This window comes from Crassostrea angulata, chromosome 7, assembly GCF_025612915.1.
Source record: "Crassostrea angulata isolate pt1a10 chromosome 7, ASM2561291v2, whole genome shotgun sequence".
Lineage (NCBI taxonomy): Eukaryota > Metazoa > Mollusca > Bivalvia > Ostreida > Ostreidae > Magallana > Magallana angulata.
In genome coordinates, this window is record NC_069117.1 from 13,460,159 (window position 1) to 13,482,659 (window position 22,501).

Genomic DNA, 22,501 nt, shown 5'->3' on the forward strand with positions numbered 1-22,501 from the left:
TTTTGATCTCCTAGAATATCTAATAGTGTAGGGATAATTTTATCGTAAAAAAGTTCCTTACAGCGGATTCTGATCATGAAATAAATATGTAAAAACGAATTATATTTCTAATAAGTTTTAACGTAACATAATAATTAACGTTTTATCACATTTATTTTCAAACCGTGGATAAAGTGGGAGGGACTATTAGTGCAAGCAGATCCTAGGTTCAAAATGAAAAATTCTGCCAATGGGTTTGCAATGAAATGAAATTCAATGTTAACTCTTTCCACTGCGTAATTGATTACGGAGGCATTTCGGTGTAATCTAGGATCACATGCATTTGCCTCTGAAATCCATTTATTAGTCATAAGACATATACCTATATGTAAAAAAGGACGTGCAAAATGCATTAAATTATTTCATATAACCACGACGGGGACAATTTTGGCAATTCCGTGATAAAAACGGAAGAAAAATGATGTTTGACGTCCATAAATCAGTCAACGTTACAAAGTTGGGGCCCCCTATGTTGCGATGATTAATGACCAAAACGCTAAGAAGATAGGTCTAATTGATTGTCCAAACAGCTCCCCCTTTGCCTTATTCTACAAGACACGCGCCTCAGAATAAGACCCGATATAGCAGATTAATTGGACAATGGTTGTTTACCGAGGTTATCATATGGAATAAGGTTGACATGGCGTTTCCAACGGATATCGTTAGGTTTCAATTAAGAGTAATTTACGGGACACCTTACGACAACGCTTATTTTTCAATCGGTTTTGCCGGCTGAAATGGGAAAACTTTTAACTAATGGCGGTGACGAGAGCTACTTTTTATGGATTAGATTATCGCACAACGCATAGCTTTATTCTTTTAAGTCTCCAAGAAATCTGAAATCGATCGATTGATTTACTCTTAACAATAAATGGAAGAATGATTATTTTTGTAAACAAGATAATGTGTTTATTTTCACTCTCTAATTGCCAAATGGACTATAAATTACAAACAGACTGTTGCATTGTCATATCATTCCCTCTTATATAGTTGTGAATCTATTCATGGAGCTTTCATTTTTTGCATTCTTTATAAAAATTTCACAAGTTGTAATTTTGGGGATATCTATTGCATACCTTATTATCTTATTTTTTAAAGTATATGCACAGCATTGGGGTAACTGTATATTTTTGCTAAACCTCTTTCAGTATCATATGAACATAACTGCATATCTTATTATTGCGTACATGTTTATAAATTTGAAAAGCAAAGGCAATAAAACCTATGAAAAGTCATGTTTAAATCTTTATTCAGTGGTTGATACTATTAAAAATATATATTCCATTTATCTATTACTGTTGTGCGTACCGTCGAGATTTTGACGTCACCAGGCCCCGGGGCCATAAAACTTAGCTAGCTCAGGCCCCGGGGCCATAAAACTTAGCTAGCTCAGATCTGAGACCGAAATTTGAGACGGTCTCAAATTTCGGTCTAAGTCTCACACTTGGTGTGCCATAAAAAATTCTTGTCTCGGTCTCAGTCTCGCTTTCTTAGTTTGGTCTCACTTTTGAGCTCAGAAAGTTAGACAAGTAAATAGGTGTCTAACTTCTTAGTTTTTGCTCACTTTCAATATGGCTTCCGTGGGTGCGAGATTGAATTTATACAACATCATTCAGCGAAGAAGAAAGACGCCCCGTCCAAGAGTTTTTAAGGACAGAAGCAACCCACTGGAAGAACTCCCCGCAGATGAAGTTTTTAGGAAGTACCGTTTTAGGCCAGACACCATTCTATTTATAGTTGGTATGTTCTTCGAAGACTTGGTTCATCCAACATTAAGAAATTCCCCTCTGCCTCCTTTGCTACAAGTTCTGGCTGCCCTGAGGTTTGTGGCGACAGGATCATTTTATAACTTAGTTGGAGAGTCCCTGGGTGTAGCCAAATCTACTACTGGCAGAGCCGCACGCTATGTCTGTCGTCTTTTGGCAGAGAAAGCAGGGAATTACATAAAGTTTCCGAGGGATGTTTCGTCCTACAAGAGCAGATTTTTCGAAATAGCAGGTAAACTTTCATTATTTATCTTCTCGTTTGTTCTCTTCGGACGCCCTGACTTCGTGGTCATAGGAGCGGATCGTCCAGCCTCCATAATGTTTACATACATTTTACCCCAAACTTATCCCTCATATGAAAGACAGTCATGCAAAATTTTCCGCTTCGATTTCTGTCAAAGTTGGTATTTCGGTAGAAAAATACTTAATAAATAACTATTTAAAAAATCAGGAAAATTCATCGATAGGTAATGGAGATAGAGCGTTTTCAACACTCGCGTTTTCTGCAGATGTTCACTGAACCGTATCTTTATACCGGTGTCGCTAAACACCCGACACAATAGGCTTATTTTACCAATCATCGACGAATTCTACTGAGACATTCACTTTTTATCATAATATTTATTATAATGTTAATATTAAAGCATGCATATAATAAAATCCCAATTAATAATATAAATTGTTAATGGAATCATAACTTGTATCGTTTGGGTAAATAGGAGCTCTTGATGCATTTTCTTACTTTCGTTTTCAAACGCCACGGTCGATTTCTGATCAAATCATTTTGTGTATTTTCTTCGCAAGTCGAATATATGAGGTAAGTGTAAAAACATGATGAAAGTTAATATTTGTCGTAAATGTAGAATTTGTGTTTCAGGATTTCCAAACGTGGTTGGATGTGTAGATGGCACGCAGATAAAGATTAAGGCACCGAATGTTAACGAAGGGGAATATGTGAACAGGAAAGGTTTCCATTCGTTAAACGTCCAGGTAATATTTTTTCCAACAAAATGGACTATAAAGATTAAAGTAATATATGCACAATGTATCATTAAGTTAAAATATATAGGATGAGCCTATGCGGATCCAGAAAAAACATTCCGGGGTGGGGGGGGGGGGGGGTGGGGGTGCGGGGTCAATCCCAACCCTTTGGTTCTGTGCATGTGTGCATTTGCTATTGAATTTTTTAGACATTTGGACTTTTATAGCTAAATTGGCTGCGTTCAAGATCATAGCTGCTACATTATAGGGCTATATATGTACGTTGCAGCCTCAGTGTTTAACTGTTAAACAGTAAGCTAACCTACCCACTACATGTACGTAGATATTTGTAGCCTGAATATTTTATGCAATGAATCAAATTCACAATGGCTAACTTAGATACCACTTTGTCACAGACATGAAACATATATATTTAGTGATACTTTGTTCATCCTATAAGTTATGAAGAATTTTTGCATGTATATTTCAGCTTAAAATTAACCAATTATGTCCATGTTATTATAGTCTGTCCCAAGTTATTGCTTCCATCACTTTTTGATGATTTTTAATAAAAATACAGATATGTGTCATAGGCGTCGGAACCGGGGGGGCTATGGGGGGCTTAGCCCCCCCACTTTTTTTGCAAAGTTATACCTAAGCATTAGAAACATAGCATGATAGAGGGTTCAGCCCCCCCCCCCCCCCCCCACTTTTTCTCGCAGAAAAGATTATTGTTCCTAAATTTACCTTGAAAGATTGAAAAGTTAGATTCAGAAGGATACGACCCCCCCCCCCCCCCCCCCCCCCCGGATTAGGAATTTCATGATTTTGGGGAAAAAAATTTGGGTAAGGTATACTCCCCCTCCCCCCGCCACCCCCCCCCCCCCCCCCCCCCCCTACGGATTAGGATTTCCATGATTTTGGGAATTACTTTTTTCTCAAAATTTCTGAGGATTAGTCTAGCCCCCCCACTTTCAATTTGCTTCCGACGCCTATGTGTGTGAAAGAAGTACAGTTAAAATCAATGAAATGAAAAATATCCAAGATATCTTCATGGACAAATTATCCCTCTTCACTCATAAAATTTCACATGAACGAAAACAAATTTCATATTGAAATTTATAATGGGAAATGTTTACATCTTTTCTCCATTCTCCAAGTACTCGGGACACCTCGCACAATTTTTCAATGTTATCATCCAGGCTTATAAATGGCTGATGCAATGCAAAATCCCTGTAGACTTTCTATTTTTGGATGTGTATTGAAACCTGAAGCGTATGGGGCGTTTCAAAACAGATAATCAGGAAATTTTTCATATTAATGGATGAACGTAGTTTAAGCACAAAGGTATTTACTATTTATTATTATTCCAACTTCAAATCATAGACCTAGTGGCCCACCAAGCTGCTGTTCAATATATCTAGACATCTACGGCCTAGCCGCTAGGCTAGCTGCTATGATCTTGAGTGCAGCATCTTATCAAGATGGTTCCACATTTTTATTCATACCATATTATTCACCAAATTTCCCAATGTATTGTTAAACTTTCTTAATTATTTTCTAGCAGAATCTGCTTAACATTATCTAGTTAATTACAACTATTTCATTGGACTCATTTTTTCAAAATATTGCAGATGGTATGTGGCCCTGATTTTTGCATCACAAATGTTGTTGCCAAATGGCCAGGATCTGTGCACGATTCTAGGATTTTTAAAGAATCTGTATTATGCAGAGAGTTTGAAAATGGTATGTTGTTTGGTATGTTCTACCATGTTGTTATTCTATACCCTCACCATCTATCTGAAAATAAATTTATAATAATAAGAATTACTTAAATAATAAAAAGGGAGTAACAATTAAAGGTTTTGTTCTCTATAATTCCGATTCAAATTATTACACCTTTATGACTGTGTATTCCATTAAATTGAAAACTGACTATTACATATAAAATTTATGCAGGACACATACAAGGGATGCTGTTGGGTGACTCCGGATATTCGCTCAAGACTTACTTGATGACTCCATATTTAAACCCCACAGAGGCACACATGCAGCGATACAACACGGCACATTGCAGGACAAGGGTGCTAATAGAGCAGACTTTCGGGGTTCTAAAAAGAAGATTTTCCTGTTTGCACAGCGAACTGCGATTATCACCACAGAGGGCATGTGTTGCAGTGGTTGCCTGTTGTGTGTTACACAACATTGGCATCAACAGAGGAGACATCATCTCAAATTCCGATGACAATGACCTTAATGTTGCTGAAGATGTAGATGGTGTAGTTGACATGGGGGGCAATGGGAAAACTGTGAGGGATCACATTGCTCGTAATTATTTCTGAATTACCAGACAATTAATGACTTTGCATCTTTTAATTCTGGTAATTCATTTCTTTTTATTAAATCAAACTATAATTTTCAAAATTGATAAACAGTTAATTGTAGAATAGAAAACTTGTAACCAATTTTATTTGAGACATACATGTAGTAATATTAAGGCAGATATTTTCAACATGCAAAGAACAAATTTCAATATTTTATAAATATAAAAAGTTGATTTGATTTGATTTATGATAAAAAATCTCACAAAGCAAGTTTCAGAGAGAGAGAGAGAGAAAGAGAGAGAGAGAGAGAAAGAGTATTGGTACATATGTATTTGACTACCCTATGTTTTTGTTGACACATTTTACTATATCTAAGTTTCAAATAAAATTTACTTGTAATATTGCCCATATTTACTGAGGTTATATATTTCCTTATTTTAACGCCTTTACCATATTAATAAAATGAGCATGAATCTTGGAGATTGATATTACATGAATGGAATTAGAATATCTTATCAAATAACATGTTCCTTTTTAAAAAGCTAAAAAGCTATAAAACCATATGGTAATTTTAAATAAATGTATGATCAAACAACCCCCCCCCCCAAAAAAAAAAACCACACACAAAAAAGGCAAAAATATCAATTACTAGCTATGAGGAAAGATTTTTTTCAAAATACTGGATTAAACTTCTGAAAATTGAGAGAGAGACAAGTAGTTCAAAGAGCCATTTCTTAAAGAGTTTTTCTGCATCTCGATTAATTCCAGTTCTGCAGACACCTTCTTCATTTTCAGCTTAATGTAATCACTCTCCAATCTTAATTTGTCTTTCTCAGCTTCCAACACCTCCAAGTGTATCTCGCTGATGTCCCTACTTCTCTTTCTCTTGGGAGGATTCTTGTCAGCCATCTGCTGGACCGGTACACTTGTACTGGTACATGCAGTCCTGCATGAAGCTTCCTCTGATTCTGGAAGTTGGGGTTGATCTCCTGCAAGAAACATCCTAAATCAGTAATGAGAACAATGAAAATAATTTAATTGAAAATCATTCTAGATAAGATGATGTTTAATTACTTACCTGTAGCTGTACAAGCCGTTTCCAAACCCCCATCTATTCCATCCATTGAGGGCTTTCCTGCTAGGAAGGTCAACATGGCCTCATCCATGGGGGAGGGAGACGGGGGCTTTGGACCACCACCTGTCCCTGGATATTTTGTTTGACTGTTGATTTTTTTGGCTTAAAAAATGAAATGATTTACTGTAAATACAATGATTCATGCAAATGCACATGATATATCAATTTTGAAAAATCTCTACTGACAGAATAAAAAAGTGACTATGTATGTTACCTCGCTGCTTCATATTTGACCATTGCTTCTTAACTTGCTTGACTGTTCTCTTTTTGACCGTTCCCTTTCTATATAAAGAAAAAGGAGACAAAATAAGTTTTAGTAGTTAATGGTGACAGTGAATGCTTTAAATTGTAATTGAATTATCCTTTTTTGTGTGTTTTATTTAAAGGAAACTATCAGTAGTATCCATTCCAGAATGAAATGTGCATCCGTGCCGAATATCTGTGTGGTCGAAATGACGCGACACCCACATTTGTTACTAGCTATGACGTAAAATGTAAACAGTCTGAGTGTCTATAAATAGTTCCTTACTAGGGAGTTCATAAGTCTTTTTTAGGTGAAGGACTTTTTATTATTCGCCAGACTCTGTTGACAAAATGATATGGAAGAGTTGCTTTGCATTTATGAATATAGCTTTTAACTCTTCCGTATAGCCAACTATTTTTTTATACGACACATTCACTCAAAAGCTGATCTTGTCATATTCACGATTGCATCGAGCTGCTGAACCAATAGAATATGCATATGAGAAAATTATTTTGAAAATAATTATTGTGCTTATACTATTTTATTTTCAACATGTTTAAAAATAATTAAGCGACTTACGCATTAACAACGTCCGTTACTTCAAGCCAGGCTCGGTTTTTCTCGGCCTTGCCGCTACTCGCCCCTTTGAACTTTCCATCAATGACTTCAATTCTTTTGGAAACTTCTTCATAGAGAATTTCCCTCTCCAACGGAGTCCAGTATGGCTCGTTTTGGACCTGGTTCATCGTTTTTTCGACGTTTTTGCTTATGAGATAATCAATTTCCCGTTCACCCATATCGGCTGCTACGTTGATTGACGCTGATGACGTCAATTAACGTAAAATGACGTAACAATATGCATACGAACTAGGAAAAGATAACACTGAGTAATAGTTACATTTATAAAATTTATTTTCATATTTTTTTATGCATATATTTTTATTGCGCAATATAGTGGGCGTGGCACTGCCATGTGTCAAACAAAGATCATCCACAATTCACTTGATATCCTGCTAAGTTTAGATCTCACTTTCTGTCTCAAATTAGACTTTCTTAAGTGAGCTTAAACTTCCTTTATGGCACACTCTAAGTGAGACGAACTAAGTTGAGATCAATATCTGAGATTTTTTTTCCGGTCTCAGATCTGAGCTAGCTAAGTTTTATGGCCCCGGGGCCAGGTGCTGGTAAACGATATCAAATAAAGGTCCAGCTAACAAAATTTCAAAGAATTTTGTTGGTGTTCTTCAATAAAAAAAAAAAAGTCCAACAAATATTTGGCTTTCATATCTTTTCAAGATTATTTTCTTATACAATATCTTTATGCAGGAGTACACTCAAGTCCAGCACCGTCGGAAACTCATGTTCAGTCTTGCATACGATTAATGAACGTGGGACAGCTTGCTGACTTTTTCTCGTTCTCCTAAAAAGAAGATGGGGGAATAAGATGGCGCAAATGCCCATTCGGTTCAGTAGTGAAATACAATTTTGAATTTATTTTCCCCCAATTAAATCTATTCAAATATATTATAATACAACTTTGCAAAAGCAAAATTTCTAACTATAGTCAGTTTTTAATCTATTTAACAAAAAATAAGAAAAAAAATATTGTCGGAAATTTTGGTGGTATCGAACCCGTAACATAAAAACCCTAGATATGTAAGGTTAGCTTATGCCAGGTACTCTAACCACTGAGCCATTTCAGACACAACAAAGTGGGCTTTTTAATATTATGTGTGACTAAGACCACGAACTACCGGACTTGTATTATTTTTTTCAAAACGTTCAATTGTTGGGATACAAAATGATACTTTTTGAGTATCAGATTTATTGATACTAATTTTTCAGCAGCCTGTCCGACCGCGTATGGGCATTTTACACGCCTTATCCACCCATCTTCTTTCATGATCTATTCCGATTGGTGCCTACACACTTTCATGAAGGATATCTAACCAATCTTGGCATTGCTTATGCGTACATCTATTAAAACAATAACATGTTTTCAGAAAATGATCGCTGTCTCCGTGTTACTTAACAAATAAAGAGTTCCCTTTGATTAATAGTAAATGGAGAGTTATAAATATTCATAAAAACGAGAAAAAGTTTAATAAGAGGGCCCATAGGTCAGTAAGCAAATGCGAGACTGACCGTGGGTTTCCGACGATGCGATTCCAGTAGGTTTAAATACATGTCATTGAAAAATAGTGACGATCCATATTTCTCAGGTCTTTCAAAAGATTTTTCCAGAATTGAAGCGAAGTTAGTGTTGTTACATGTTCTTGTTTGTCAGTCGCGCCCGGAAATTGAATCCACGACTTCGCACATTAAACGTTTGCTAGGTTTCCTTAAACTTTGCGCGAACACTTAGATATGTTTTGCAGGTTTCTGAAATCTATCTTAAAATTTTTAAAGTTGAGTCCAAAATATTTTTTTTTTAATCTAAAATGTTTTCTTCACTCTAATGAAAGGATTTGATGAGTTAATTCCTAAATTATAAACCAAAGACTCATATATCAATCGTTTAACCCCACGTATTGACTTAAACTATTATAATCAGCGGTGTTACACTCCATGTCGTTAATTAAAGTGCAAATAATGTGAAATCAGAATCAATTTCAAATCCGTCTTTTTCAAGTCTCCAGATAGTGCGGAATCTCTGCGCCGTGCGTGTATTTTTGGGGGGTATAGGGTGGCATGCTATTATAAATAAGCTGTAGCATGTGTTTCCTTCGACGATCTGTCAGAGAGAAAAAAATGAAAATTCCGCCAGTTATCGGTGCGTTCACACTTTCTTTGCCATTTTTACGTCGTGGGTTTGAAGTTGCACAATGATGGCGCCGTGTCTTCTCTGTTGACACCAGGATACGAGATAAAGACCCACAGTTCTCTTCTTTAAGTCTTGAAAAAAAAAAAGAATTACGCATTTTCTAATATTAGACAAATCGCTCTTACTGTATAAACTTAAGTTTTGATGATTTGCAATAGATTTACTCATTCTTATCAAATAGACACTCTCTTTTTCGGCTCGAATCAGTCTTGGTTTTAATTATTTGTTTATTTTGTTAATTGAATAAAAATGTTTTTTAAAAATTTTATTCAAGTACGTCAACGGACTTGATACAAGTTATATCTTATATCAAAATAGGGATCAGGTACATGTATTTGTTCTCCTAGTATTCATTTCTTGAAAAGAGGTAAGCAATTTTGATAATTTGTGCATTTATTAGAAAATATCCACATCAACAATAAAAGAAAACAAAGAAAACAAAGTATTTTTTGCATCAAATCAATGCACGTAATATGTGGGATTTTTTTTCGCGCACACAATAAAACAAGGATTGACATATTTGATTGAAACAAAGAATCTCAGAAATCAAGCTGATAATATCAATGAGAACCCCTGATTTGGACAATGAATAAAATAATCTACATGTAAATTACGACAATGAAATAGAATCACACATAATTAAAAAATTTGAATGAACAAACAGCAAAATCTAGTTTCAATAACCATAAAATAATATTTCAAAAGTAAATAAAAACACATATAAGGAACAAGAATACACTTGTAATTGAATAGCTACACCTATCCTGAATTTAGGATAAACTACCTATATTTGTAACTTTTCAGCAGTGAGGAATCTTTGGTAGAACCATGCTATGATAGGTAATGTATCACGTCTTAAATGAAACAGTGAATGTCTATGTTTCTACGCTTGGACTTCTAACAATGATAAATGTGCTATCGACTAGCAAGTACACTTGTATATTGAGCAAATCTTTAACAATAATAAAATACATGAACAATGTAATTCCACGTTATAAACACCATCTGACACATAAATAAAACTTGTCGTCAGTACACTACCCGGAACGTTTTTCCTGCCACATAAAGCGAGTTGTTTTTGTGTTTCTATAAATTCGGAGTCTTTTCCCCAACTCAGAATTCGGATAGGGTTTCAATAATGGTGAAAGCGTTTGTGTTTCGTTCCGCTTTTCGGAAGTCGTAACTTGGTTTTCTCCCCACTCTGTTCTTCTTGACTGGCCCCGAGTAAGGCTGTCCCGGCGGTTTTTTACAAAACGCAAAGTACATGATAGCAATACAGATCGAGGTAATAAGCAGCGAACTGCCTCCGACTATGGTCAAAATAACGCCGATCTTTTCCAGATCGTCTTTAGGTTTGGACGGTGTTTTAGACGCGTTGTTGGTAGTCGTACTTTTTGTTGGAGTTGTGGTTGTGGTGGTTTTTATTGTTGTTGTTGTGGTCGGTTGTGGTGTCGTGGTCGTAGTGGTGGTGGTCGTAGGAGTTGTTGTAGGAGTTGTCGTAGTGGTCGTGGAAGCGGTCGTAGTGGTGGTAGTCGGAGTGGTAGTGGTTGTCGTGCTAGTGGTCGTTGTGGTTGTGGTGGTAGTGGTGATGATTCTTACCTCGATATGAACCACCACTTTGATATCATTTCCGTGTGTGTTCGTGACCGTCAGAGTCCAGTCGCCGGAATCACTCTCGACAGACGATGGAATCAACAGACTTCCGTCCGTGAGCACGATGTGGGAGGAATTCGTCGAGTTCTTTACTAAAAGTTCTTCACCGCTCGGTTTGTTCCATATAGGATAGGGCCGTGGATCTCCGCCGTTGAATCGACAGTTTACGCGTATTGGTTCCGTTTCATTCACGATGATCGAAGTCCTTTCGCATGTTGCGTTGTACGGTGGGATACACAGCATTTCGCTGTCTGGGATGAGCATAAGGTTTCTATTTTCCAGCTTTTTCGGCGAATCACAAATAACAACCCCTTTAATGTTTGTCCATTTCTTTAATGCATTCATTTCACAATTACAATGCCACGCATTTCCGTCTGTGTACAGGCTTTTCAGAGTGACCATTTGCTGATACGTAAAGGAGGGAAGAGCTATCAACCGGTTTCCCACTAAATCAAGGCTCATCAACGATGCAAAATTCTCGAAAACTTCGGGTTCGAATTCGACCAGTTCGTTTCCATGTAAATCTAAATGTACAATCTTCCTTGTATTGTAAAATAAATATGGCTGAAGATTACTTAACTTCATTTGCCCAAGAAATAGTTCGAATAGATTTGGAACATGTTGAAAGGCATTTTCCTCAATCACGCAATTCTCATTGCTTGTTAGTTCGAGTTTCGTCAATTTCGTCAATCCTCGGAATGTAGCCTCTTTTACTGAGCTAAGCTGGTTGTCAGACAGATCAAGTGTTCGTAAATTAGAGAGGCTTTCAAAAGCACCGTCCTCGATTGATTCGATTCCAGAATTGGCTAGATACATGCGCTGTAATATCGGAAAATTTGCAAAGTCACTCTTCCTTATCCTTGTGAAAGAATTTTTCTGTGCAGATGTTCCGGAGAAATAAAGGTTTTTCACGGTAGAGGGAATTCCCGAGGGTATGGCTGACAGCCCTCCGAAACATTGTACAAGCGAGTCCCCAAACAAACACCGACAGTCAGACGGGCAGCCAGCAGAAATCTCAAATAACACAACACAGCCACAAAAAATGGCAACAATTCCCCGCTCCATTACAAAAAACAAAGTGTGAATTAAACACGAATTCAACCAGTTTGTAGTTTTTTCCCACTGATCAAAATATGTTAAATTGACATCTTTTATTTTATTTCGCCGATTTGTAATCTTAGACTGATGTAAATTTGGGATTTCGCCTAATCCCTCCCATTTTGAAAACGAGTTGACCAACGGGTTTAAACCTAAGAAAAGTTCCGGCGTCTTATCGCATTGTTGAGAAATAAATTTACGATATATGACTTCAGTTTTTACTTACAGTGGGCGGTACTTCTGTCTAAGGTGATTTCCCATTTCTGTGTCAAAAACGTAGCATTCATTTTCGAAAGAATTTTACCATTTTTTTGCCCAAAAAATCGGAAAAAAGAAAATTGTTTGTATTTATGGAGAAACAGAAAAATCTAACCTTTATCAACCAATAAAGTTTTAAGGAGAATCCTTTGAACAGGGCAAATTAAAGATGATTGGATTTAAATTTTTTGATGTAGCGTGTGTTGTTCAGGTAATAAGCGTCTGATTTAATGGTTGTGCAATAGTTCCGTATTTCGGCGGTGGCTTTGATGGAACCGTTTACCAGTAAGTATACAATGGGTGAAGATAAAAACTTATCGCACTTATTATTCTTGTTCACCGTAAGAGCGGAATGTCAATCAAAAAGTTAATCCATCATAGCGCTCATTTCAATTTATCGGATTAAGCATAAACAGACATTGATAACTTGGTGTAAGATAGATGTTTAATAAATAAACAAACAATAATTTCGTGGATAAGGGCTCGCCCTGTGGAAAAATGCAAAAATGTCCTCGCTTTGCAAGGTTTTACTCGCTGACATCGAATCTACTTGTAACGTTATAAGTTTTATTACTGGTTTTTTTTTTCAATGGGGACCTCAAATGTTGAGTCTATAATGAATTATACTATTTGACGTCAGTAAGGCATGATTATTTCATATGTGTTCAAAATATGACGTATCTTTTCGCCAGTTTCTGTGCGTTTTCCATCAAAAATATTTGCTCAGTTGTCGCGCAAAGTAGCAAGTGATGCCACCTAGTTATTCGTAGTTTACCCTGAGGTTTTCTTTAACGCGATTAAACTTTTTAGAACACGGTGGTTGGCAAATTTATTTGTAAAAATAAATCTGGATGGATTTCATAAAGAGATAACCAACGCACATCGGATGTGTTCTAAAACCCTCTCATAAACTACTTTTTCATTGAAACTGTCACACAAAACTCAACGACTTTCTGATTATCAACCGGGGGAGAGTTATTATCCTTAATATGAAAGAATTTAGGTCAGTTAATATTGAAATATTGTAAGTGACACACTATAGAAGAACTACTTATATGACCCATCAGGCCCTGATGCTTTTTGACTGCAAAATTCATGTAATCCTGATCTCAATTATAATGATATTTTAACAAACTGAGGATTTATTTGGATTTTAAGGTATTTACGTTTTTGCTCAAATTTACTGGAATCAGCGAACAATGACCCCCTCCCCGCAGATGAAAGATTCACAAAAAATGCTGATACCATAAAACTACGTAAATACTTTACTGAATGAAGTTTATGTTTATTCAAGGATTATATAACATATAGTTATATCGGTATGCATAAAACAATATGTTCGACTCTGATTTTTTCCACAAAAGTATGGTAACTTTAATTTTGTGTGGATTAATCAACATGTTGATGACCAATAGAGGTATCTGAAAATATGTAAGCAGATTCTGTTGCAAATCAAATTACATGTGTCTCAAGATATTTTTACCTACATATTGACCAGTCAATATTTCAGTAGATAATATTAGACTGTCGTAGAGAAAGAAAAAGGTTTAAAAATTAATATTTTGAATCAACCTATTTGATATTGGTTTTTATTTTATAAATATAGAATGTGTTTAGAGCACCCAAAAGCCAACAAAACTGATTTCTTGTAACAATGCTTAAAAAACTGTATATCTGTAAATAATGTGAATAGATAGACCGCAATAAGTCCACGCATACATTTAACAAAGACCCTTCCCTGTTAATGCATAGTGTATTTCTCCAGATACATGACATTTGATGCAGAAATATCTAGACAAATTTCATTAAATTGTTATTAACCTTCATATTGAAGCGGTTTTTGGGGCTAAATTTATTCCTGTTTTTTTTTTTATTAAAAATGTATTCTTAACGAACACCATTGTACAAAACCTTCAGAAGTTGGACATTTAAGAATTTTTTTGAAACAAGCTTAAGATTAAGCCGGAAACCTTTTTTTTTAGAGATGTAATGACGGTGCGTTACGTTTTGTTGATATATAAAGATATTTTGCCATAGGTTAAATTGGCTATAGGTTATTGAAGTCAGCACATAATTTTATTTATTACTAAATAATATCACGCGCAAGCGTGGGCATTTAACGCTTTATTATCATTTTTTTATTGTGAGATGGTACTTAATGTGTTGCACCTCTAAAATTTGTTCTTAAGGTCAAATTGTACTATAATTTTTATTCATGCTCCAAACATATATAAGATTTTTAGATAAAAGACTGATTTGAGAAAAATAACAATGGTAGGGGGCCCCATTCCACTTCCTCGTTTCATGTATGTATACATTAATAAATCATTTAAATCAATACACTACTTATTCATATAGACGCAGGACTGTTACAAAATAAGGTTTACTACCAATCTAAATCTGTCGTGGTGTAAAAATGTATAAAATTAAAAAAAACGCTAGTGTATGCATATTTATTTCCACATTTTAAACAAAAGCTGTCAGAGCCAAAGTATCTGGTTAACTCGCCCTGAACTTTCCGCCATGACGTTAATTAGTTATAATTAGTGAAACTGCATTCCTATACACCCTATTCCCATCAAAACTAAAAGTACATCAAATTGTTCCATTTTATTTATTCACTTTTTGTATTAACCAAAGATGTCCGATTCAAAATGTCTGCCCGCGATACATGATAAACTCGTCCCACACTTTTCGCCAAGACTTCAACCCGCGTTCTTGGTTACTCCGTTCTGAAAAGTTCTATCCCAGTCTCTCACCAGAGGTCGCGCTTCGCAAGCGTTCTGTACATGAAAACTAAAATCGCACATTCAAGAAACGAACTGACTTATTTTCATTTTTCAACGTTTGTCAAATTTTAACGTCTATGTTCACAATTAGTAAGTTCCCAGTAATTATATTCACTCTTTACGTAAGCATTCAATTGCGAGCATATATTTTGATGCGAACTCCCAGTAACGTGGATCCGCCAAAGCGTGTCCACCACCTTACTCTCATTTTTGCTATTTGGGGCTAGCTTATCGAAAAAGAAAGTAGGTTTTTGTTTAATTTCACAATTATTACTTATCAAATATAATTCAATTAAAGTTTACGGACATCGTCTTATATTACATGTGTCGATACATCAAATGTAAAAGCAATTACACTGGTGCAGGCATTTCGTAGTTCATTGCCAAAGTCATAATTTATAAGTATAGATTAGACTTGAGATATGTTTGGTTAAAATATTATATTATCAACACAGGCGCCTGACGTTAAAAATATATCTTTTTAATGATAAAATTATACTATGTACTGTAATAATAACAACTAGTAGTACAGTGGATAATTTGGCTGCCAATAATTCTATCATTATAAGAAATATTTTTAACATCAGGCGCATGTAATTTTCAACATATTTTTGATATCCATTTAATTTAATTCGGGGTTTGTAGATATAAAAGAGAATTTTATAAAAAGACTAAATGTTCTAAAGGTTTGACGTCATTTTTCAGAAAAGTGCGCATGAACGTAGGTATATGTAAATTATTTCTGACACCAAAATTAAAAAGCAATGAAATTCGCCGACAGCGCCGAGAAATGCACACATCATTGCGGTAACAAAGTGTCAGAAAGGACTGTCAACTTAAGTCTGTATTAGCTATCCCTGCAGAGCAAGAAATCCCATAATCCACGAGTAAACTTCCGGTTCGCCAAGACCTCATAGTTGCTTTATGGAATGGTTGGCCTTCTTGCTACTTCTTTATGTCTCAAAGTTAGATTAGCTTATTTGATTTCCTTTTAAATATTTGGACGTCCAAAAAGTCACGTATAAGTGTTATAATAAGTTTATACAGTCTAAGAATATTTATTGCGTAATGGTCATAACTCTATTTCATTTCCTTAAGATCTGCATTCCTTTCGAATCGTCAAAGACGGGGATATTGAGGAATTTTCGATAGAGGGAACAAGGTGCGCACCTAGATTTTCTGATCAATAAGTATGTCATAAGAAACAGTGAATGAGCGACGAAATATGAATATTCTGTATGCGTTACTCAATGTAGTAATTCTGATGACGTAGGCTCACTCCTTGACAGATTTTCTTCCAAAATCCCCAAATCACATTTATTGGCTTTGCTTAAGACAAAGTTCTTCTGTACTTATATATCATAAGTGCATTTTTAGTTTTTGAATTAAAAGTTCCGGGTATCTAAAAAATTCTTTCTTTTTTTTTTAAATTAAAATGAAGTTGAATGAATCGACATAACGTTACGTGTAAAAACAATCAAATGTAATATATAAGATAAATTATATATAATAAATTTAATTCTTCATTCGTATTTATTTTATACATTATATAAATTTATCAAATATAATTTGTGATTTTTATCTTCCGATGTTTTTCTTCTTTTCAAACTCAAATATTTATATATCCAGGTTTTCATACATGTATTTTTTCTCCAGAAATCATTGTTAATTTTGCAATTGCATACATTTAAAAAAACATATTTTTTTAATACGTTAAGTTATAATAAGTTTTAAATTGTGTCTCTTGCAATTGCATCTGTAATTTAAAAAAAAAGATGGGAAGAAGAGGATGTGAAGAAGGCAAGATGATGATGACAAGGATGGTGATATACCAGTAGTTAGAGGACAGTTGATTATTTAGATAGGTCATAGACGAATATTTAAAACCAACAGATGACTCGCATAAAGAGACATTCAGAAATATTCTCTGTCGTGACTATGACAACACAACAAATATTTATGGTAGGAAAACTACAGAATCATACCTAACTGACTAAGACCACTGAGTGCTCATTTGAATGATTCAAATTCTGATAAAACATTTACATTTTCATTAAAAATATCAGGTTTACAGTAAATGAGTGCTAAATGAATTTTTTTTCTCTCTTTTCATATTCAGAAGCATTAACACAGCAACAATCTTATTCACCTAATTAAATCATAATTGTGATTTTCAAATCAATTAACTTGTGTGTTCGTGATGATGTGACATTGACAGTTTTAGTCATTGCACTGGTTTTGGCAGCATGCAGACATCAGGCACGTTCCAAGAAGGCATTATGATGGGACGTACCCAAGTCTGTGTGTAAAAGTACACGAGGTTGGCAGATGACAAATGGACATTTTTTCAGAGAAAAAAAAACCCCTCGAAATTAGTGGGCCAAGATATGAATAAAAAACAAGCACCCAAATCAGTACGACGGGGAATTAGTACAATTTTTCTATATTAATTTATTAAACAGAACCCCCCAACTGAGCACTGGGCAAAGAATTGCACTTTTAGATTTGACTTATTATGTAACTTTTTTTCTCATAGTCTTATCTTGATATGAAATTCCTTCACAGTCCCAATTAAAAAATCCAAACCAAATATTACATTTCGCAGTACACTTGAAGTATATTTTGATGGATTTTATTTCATAAGTTCCCCCTGACCCGTGACTTTTGTCACCAGGGGCTGAAACCATTAATTTTCCTTAATCATAGTTGCTCCCATTTAAACGTTGCTGATAAAAATTTCTTTCAGTTTCTTTCGATTAAACCCAGTATAACGACGGACTATAATTTCTCTCTTGACACGACTTATCTAAATACGAATTCGATGAATGCTTTCAGATTTTAAAGAAGAAAAGAATCATTGATAGAAAGAAGCCGAAGGGAGGGGAAAACAGCACAAGTTAATGGTAGATAAATACAGCTTAATAAGAATTTATTTGTTCATCAGACATCGATTTGATATAAAACATTGGCAAGGACAATAAAAGGACAATAAAATGTATATCTACTTAGATTTCAGGAACGAAAAGTTCAGATTTAAAAGTTTGAATTGGTTATTGTTTAGGGGATAAATCAAACAATTTTAATCACCAAACCCTTTATATAGCATGCATGCTTGAAAATCACATATATTTGTCTGTGCAATAATAGTTCATATAAATCATTATATTTTAAATATATGTAGATCTAAGAGGATTGTGTGGCTATGGCCAATTATATACTATGATGAGAACTCTGTGTAAACATCAAGGGAAATGTTTGAATTAAAAAGCTAATATATATGGATTTTTCTTTGACTAATACGTTATGTCTGAAACTTGAATGCAGATCTGGTGGCTGTTTTGTTGACCCCCCTCAGTCTTCTTAAAACAAACAAACAGAAAGTCGCTTTTAAAAGTTTAAAGAACTTGTGCCCTGTCCTATTATATATACCATCTTAACAATTAGATATGTTCAGAACCAAAACAAAAATACAAAGTCAGAATTTTCGACATTCGTGTTCAACATCAATCTACGTATATACGCGTCGTAGAAAAGACAAATACAAATTTTAAAAAATGCCTCCAAAGCCCTTGGTTAGTTAGCATATGTATATATTGTGGTATTCATACATATTGATTAATGACACCACATTTCTTCTATAACTTTGCCATTAAAGCATCAAAAACATACAATGCGCAGATCACCAACCTCTTATTTTTTTGTTTTAGATCTGGTCTATTATGTTTTCTGACAAAAAGTATATGGGTATAGTCCACTAATGCATTTTCCATAGGCGGTAATGTTAACGTTATGGTTCATAGCTCCGGCCCTAATTTTCGTTCAGCAACGAGGGACCTCTTGAATGAAAGCTCATCAAATTGTCTCTTTCCTGTTAAAATTTCGTGATTTGAAGTCAGATTCGTTTTCCGGCAAAATGCGTCTGTATTGAAAAACTCTGAAAATGAAAGTAAAAGTAGGGAATTTCTCAGTTTTGGAAAGGGTGTACATCAAACAATTTCAATTCTTTTCTTCAAATGATAATTCAATTTTGACACTTGTTTTAAAAATTGCAAATCCTCTTTTCTGACATGTGTCAAGCATTATGATTTAAAATGTCCCAATAAATGTATATACACTCTGCAAGTATAGGGACTATTTTGCTTAAAGGCACTTCTTTGTTGTCCTACCGATTCTAAAAATAGTTAGAGGGATATACCCATATGTTTAATGCCAGATTAAAAATGCTGCTTACCAATTAAATAACACAATAATCATATTACAAGTTCTTGCATGATCAACAAACATCATCACAACGTTTCACCGGGAACATTCCAACATTAAGCAGCCGTCACTCTACGTCACGACGTGAGCGTCACACTGCATGACGTACCGACGTGTGAAACATAATGCAATCAAACTGCGCCTGAACAATGTTTAATATTGGTAAGTTTTATATCACTAAATGCTGAAATAAATTTAGATGCAAGCACCAAATATATAAATAATGTCATACTTATGGTACGCTAAATTCACAAAAATGAGCTAAACATGGTTTCACATTTGAAAAATAAGGTTTATCGACTGGTAACTATAGTTTACGAACTGCAAACTATAGTTAACGATTCGTTAACTATATTTTTAGCCGGGCTCTGCTGAAAGCAGAGTCTTGGCTATAGGCAGGCAAATCGCCAATGTTACTATAAATAGCACAACTTCAAAAGTAAACTAAAAACCAAACAGCCTCAAGGTAAAGATTCCGCTATACCAAATAGTTACACAAAGAGCCACGTTTTGTCAAAAGTGTCGGCTTTTGTTTCTTTTTTTTTAATTTCGAATGAATTGTCTATCTTTTTAAGTTTTCTTATTAATAACGTGTTTTTAAAACATTACTATGCATTTTGGACAAATACAATGCGCATGAATTTCCATGAACTACTTTGCTGCGCGATGAAGAAATGGGGATTGAATATATAATGCTTGTTGCAAAATTCAAGGCAGCAACTGTTGAACTTTTTAACTTCTATATTATAGATTCACATCTGTAAACTATAATTTACATTCGTTAACTATAGTTAAGAGTTGTTAATCATATTTTCACAATCGTGAAACTATATTTATAATAAATACTATGTTTTGCAATCGCAAATGGTTGTTTTCAGTGTTAATTATAGTTTATAGATGGTCGCGTTAACTTTTATTCACAGATGTGAAATATAGATTATCGTCTTTAACTATAGCTTTCTGTCTGTAAACTGCGGTTTACAACCGTTAACTAGGGTGTACAAATCTGAAATATAGATTAACTATTCGTATATATATTAACGATTCGTAAGCTATAATTAACCATCCGTTTACTATAGCTTTCATCTGTAAAACAATATCTAACGGTTGTAAACAATAGTTAACGAATGATAATTCTAGTTTATCTGTGAGTGTCTGCAAAAAACGTTAACGATAGATTTTGCAGATAATATAGATTCACATCTGTAAACTATAATTTACATTCCTTAACTATAGTTTAGAGTTGTTAATCTTAGTTTCGCAACCATGAAACAATATTTATCACATAAACTAGGTATTGCAATAGTTAATGGTTGTTTTCAGTGTTAATTATAGTTTAACACTTCTGAAACATAGATGATCGCGTTAACTATGGTTTACAGACATGAAATATAGATTAACGACGTTAACTATAGCTGCCGTTTACATCCGATAAACCTTGTTTATCCACAGTGAAACAATGAGTATCTCAATATTGTGAATTTGGCGTGCTATACATACTAGTAGTTCACGCGCACATTACGTACACGTTCCTATTATATGCTGACACGCCAGGATCCGCCGGAAGTTGTATTGCGTAATGTTAAATTATATGTTGTACATTTATCTTACCTATCTAATTAGACTGTGTCTGATTTGAATGCGCAACTTAAAAAAATTACGTTTAATTTTATCTATAGTCTGTCCCAAGTTATTGCTTCCATCAATTTTTGATGATTTTTAATAAAAATACACATACCTGTGAAAGAAATACAATTGAAATCGATGAAAAGGAATACCGGTATATCCAAGATATTTTCATTGAAAAATTACCCCTTTTCACTCATAAAATTTCACAGGAACACAATTTTCTTACGGAGATTTATAATGGGAAATGTTTACATCTTTTCTCCATTCGGAATACACTCGGAATACATCGCGCAATTTTTTAACGTTATCATCCGGGCTTATTAATGGCTGATGCAATGCAAAATCTCCGTAGACTTTCAATTTTGGCTGAAGCGGTAGAGGGGGCGTTTCAAAACAGATAATCTGGACATTTTTCATATTAGTGGATGAACGTAGTTTGAGCACAAAGGTATTTACTATTATTGAAATATGAAGCAAAAAGTGGTGGAAGCAAAAACTCGGGACAGAGTATAATCATTGATACACATTGATTCAATTCAATTCAGATGCTAGATATTTTTCCAGATTTCGGCGATTTTTTAATAATAGTTTTTTACCCCATAAAACTATTTTCCGTAAATCATAGAAATAATACGTTTATATGTAACCAGTACATACAAATACCCATATTTTCATTGGTAATAAGCTTTGTAGCATTCTTCCTAGGGTTTCAGCTAATATTTTGATAGAAAAACTATGCTAAATTGTTGATGCATTATTCGTGACATTGATATCATCCATAACAAAAGCTAGATTGTTGGGGGGGGGGGGGGGGGGTAGATTAAATATCTACCGATATTTACTATTTACGACATGCACCCCCCCCCCCCCAAAAAAAAATTCCCGAAGGGTCTGACAGTACATGTATAAAATGATAACTATAGAAGTGGTTTCCTTGGAAATTTGGATGGTAAATTTTAGATTCTCATTTTTAAAAAATGATAACTTACTTACTGCCCATGACGCCTTTTGCGTATAGGGCAGCAACGAGGGTTCTCCATCCTTTTCTGTCACTGGCTAGCTTTTGGAATGTGCCCCAGATTCTCTTTTGTTTAGGTAATGATAATTCAACATGAAAATGCAACGATTTTTCAATTTAAATACATAGTGAAGCTAGTAGACTTAGTGTCGTTAAATCGGACGTTTACATGGCGTGGATGGACTTGCTCAACGTTTTAACGCTAACGCACTATATGGTGTGTTGAGCGTATTCACCAGCGTTCTCTGATTTAATTGTTTAAAGAGCAATGCATTGTAGCCATCTTAATTTCATGACGCAAAGGAGCCAATTTTTTTTAAGCTAAAGGAGAGAGAGAATAAATTTTAAAAAAAAAATTGTATCTTTATAAGCTTTCCAACCAATTATTTTCCTATTCTTACATCACTGATAGACACAGGCACCTGGCGTAATATACTTTTCTCATATTAAAATTAGGTAGGCGTTTACTTTTTTATTTGAGAG

General features: G+C 34.7%; 3 protein-coding genes across 3 annotated transcripts; 1 reads left to right on the plus strand and 2 right to left on the minus strand.

Moving 5' to 3' along the window:
- The first annotated feature begins 1,488 nt into the window (after nucleotides 1-1,488).
- On the plus strand, nucleotides 1,489-5,513 carry LOC128155356 (putative nuclease HARBI1). The gene is made up of 4 exons (XM_052817027.1): nucleotides 1,489-2,037; nucleotides 2,683-2,795; nucleotides 4,421-4,532; nucleotides 4,746-5,513. The coding sequence occupies exons 1-4, from the start codon at nucleotides 1,611-1,613 to the stop codon at nucleotides 5,126-5,128; spliced, it is 1,035 nt and encodes a 344-aa protein (XP_052672987.1). The 5' UTR covers nucleotides 1,489-1,610; the 3' UTR covers nucleotides 5,129-5,513.
- A 122-nt stretch (nucleotides 5,514-5,635) lies between these two features.
- Nucleotides 5,636-7,661, minus strand: LOC128155361 (uncharacterized). Its single transcript, XM_052817032.1, has 4 exons — nucleotides 7,069-7,661; nucleotides 6,460-6,527; nucleotides 6,189-6,347; nucleotides 5,636-6,099 (listed from the first exon to the last, which is right to left on the minus strand). The coding sequence occupies exons 1-4, from the start codon at nucleotides 7,284-7,286 to the stop codon at nucleotides 5,795-5,797; spliced, it is 750 nt and encodes a 249-aa protein (XP_052672992.1). The 5' UTR covers nucleotides 7,287-7,661; the 3' UTR covers nucleotides 5,636-5,794.
- A 2,027-nt stretch (nucleotides 7,662-9,688) lies between these two features.
- On the minus strand, nucleotides 9,689-12,147 carry LOC128155353 (immunoglobulin superfamily member 10-like). The gene has a single exon (XM_052817024.1). The coding sequence runs from the start codon at nucleotides 12,029-12,031 to the stop codon at nucleotides 10,427-10,429; it is 1,605 nt and encodes a 534-aa protein (XP_052672984.1). The 5' UTR covers nucleotides 12,032-12,147; the 3' UTR covers nucleotides 9,689-10,426.
- Between the last annotated feature and the right edge of the window lie 10,354 nt (nucleotides 12,148-22,501).

What these genes read in the sequence shown, in the direction of transcription:
- LOC128155361 (XM_052817032.1), bottom strand. Translation starts at nt 7,286, where the DNA reads ATGGGTGAACGGGAAATTGATTATCTCATAAGCAAAAACGTCGAAAAA. An exon ending in GTCAAATATGAAGCAGCGAG is followed by an intron (nt 6,348 to 6,459) that starts GTAACATACATA and finishes TCATTTTTTAAG; the next exon opens with CCAAAAAAATCAACAGTCAA. An exon ending in AACGGCTTGTACAGCTACAG is followed by an intron (nt 6,100 to 6,188) that starts GTAAGTAATTAA and finishes TGTTTCTTGCAG; the next exon opens with GAGATCAACCCCAACTTCCA.
- LOC128155353 (XM_052817024.1), bottom strand. Translation starts at nt 12,031, where the DNA reads ATGGAGCGGGGAATTGTTGCCATTTTTTGTGGCTGTGTTGTGTTATTT.
- LOC128155356 (XM_052817027.1), top strand. Translation starts at nt 1,611, where the DNA reads ATGGCTTCCGTGGGTGCGAGATTGAATTTATACAACATCATTCAGCGA. An exon ending in CAGATTTTTCGAAATAGCAG is followed by an intron (nt 2,038 to 2,682) that starts GTAAACTTTCAT and finishes TTTGTGTTTCAG; the next exon opens with GATTTCCAAACGTGGTTGGA. An exon ending in TCCATTCGTTAAACGTCCAG is followed by an intron (nt 2,796 to 4,420) that starts GTAATATTTTTT and finishes AAAATATTGCAG; the next exon opens with ATGGTATGTGGCCCTGATTT.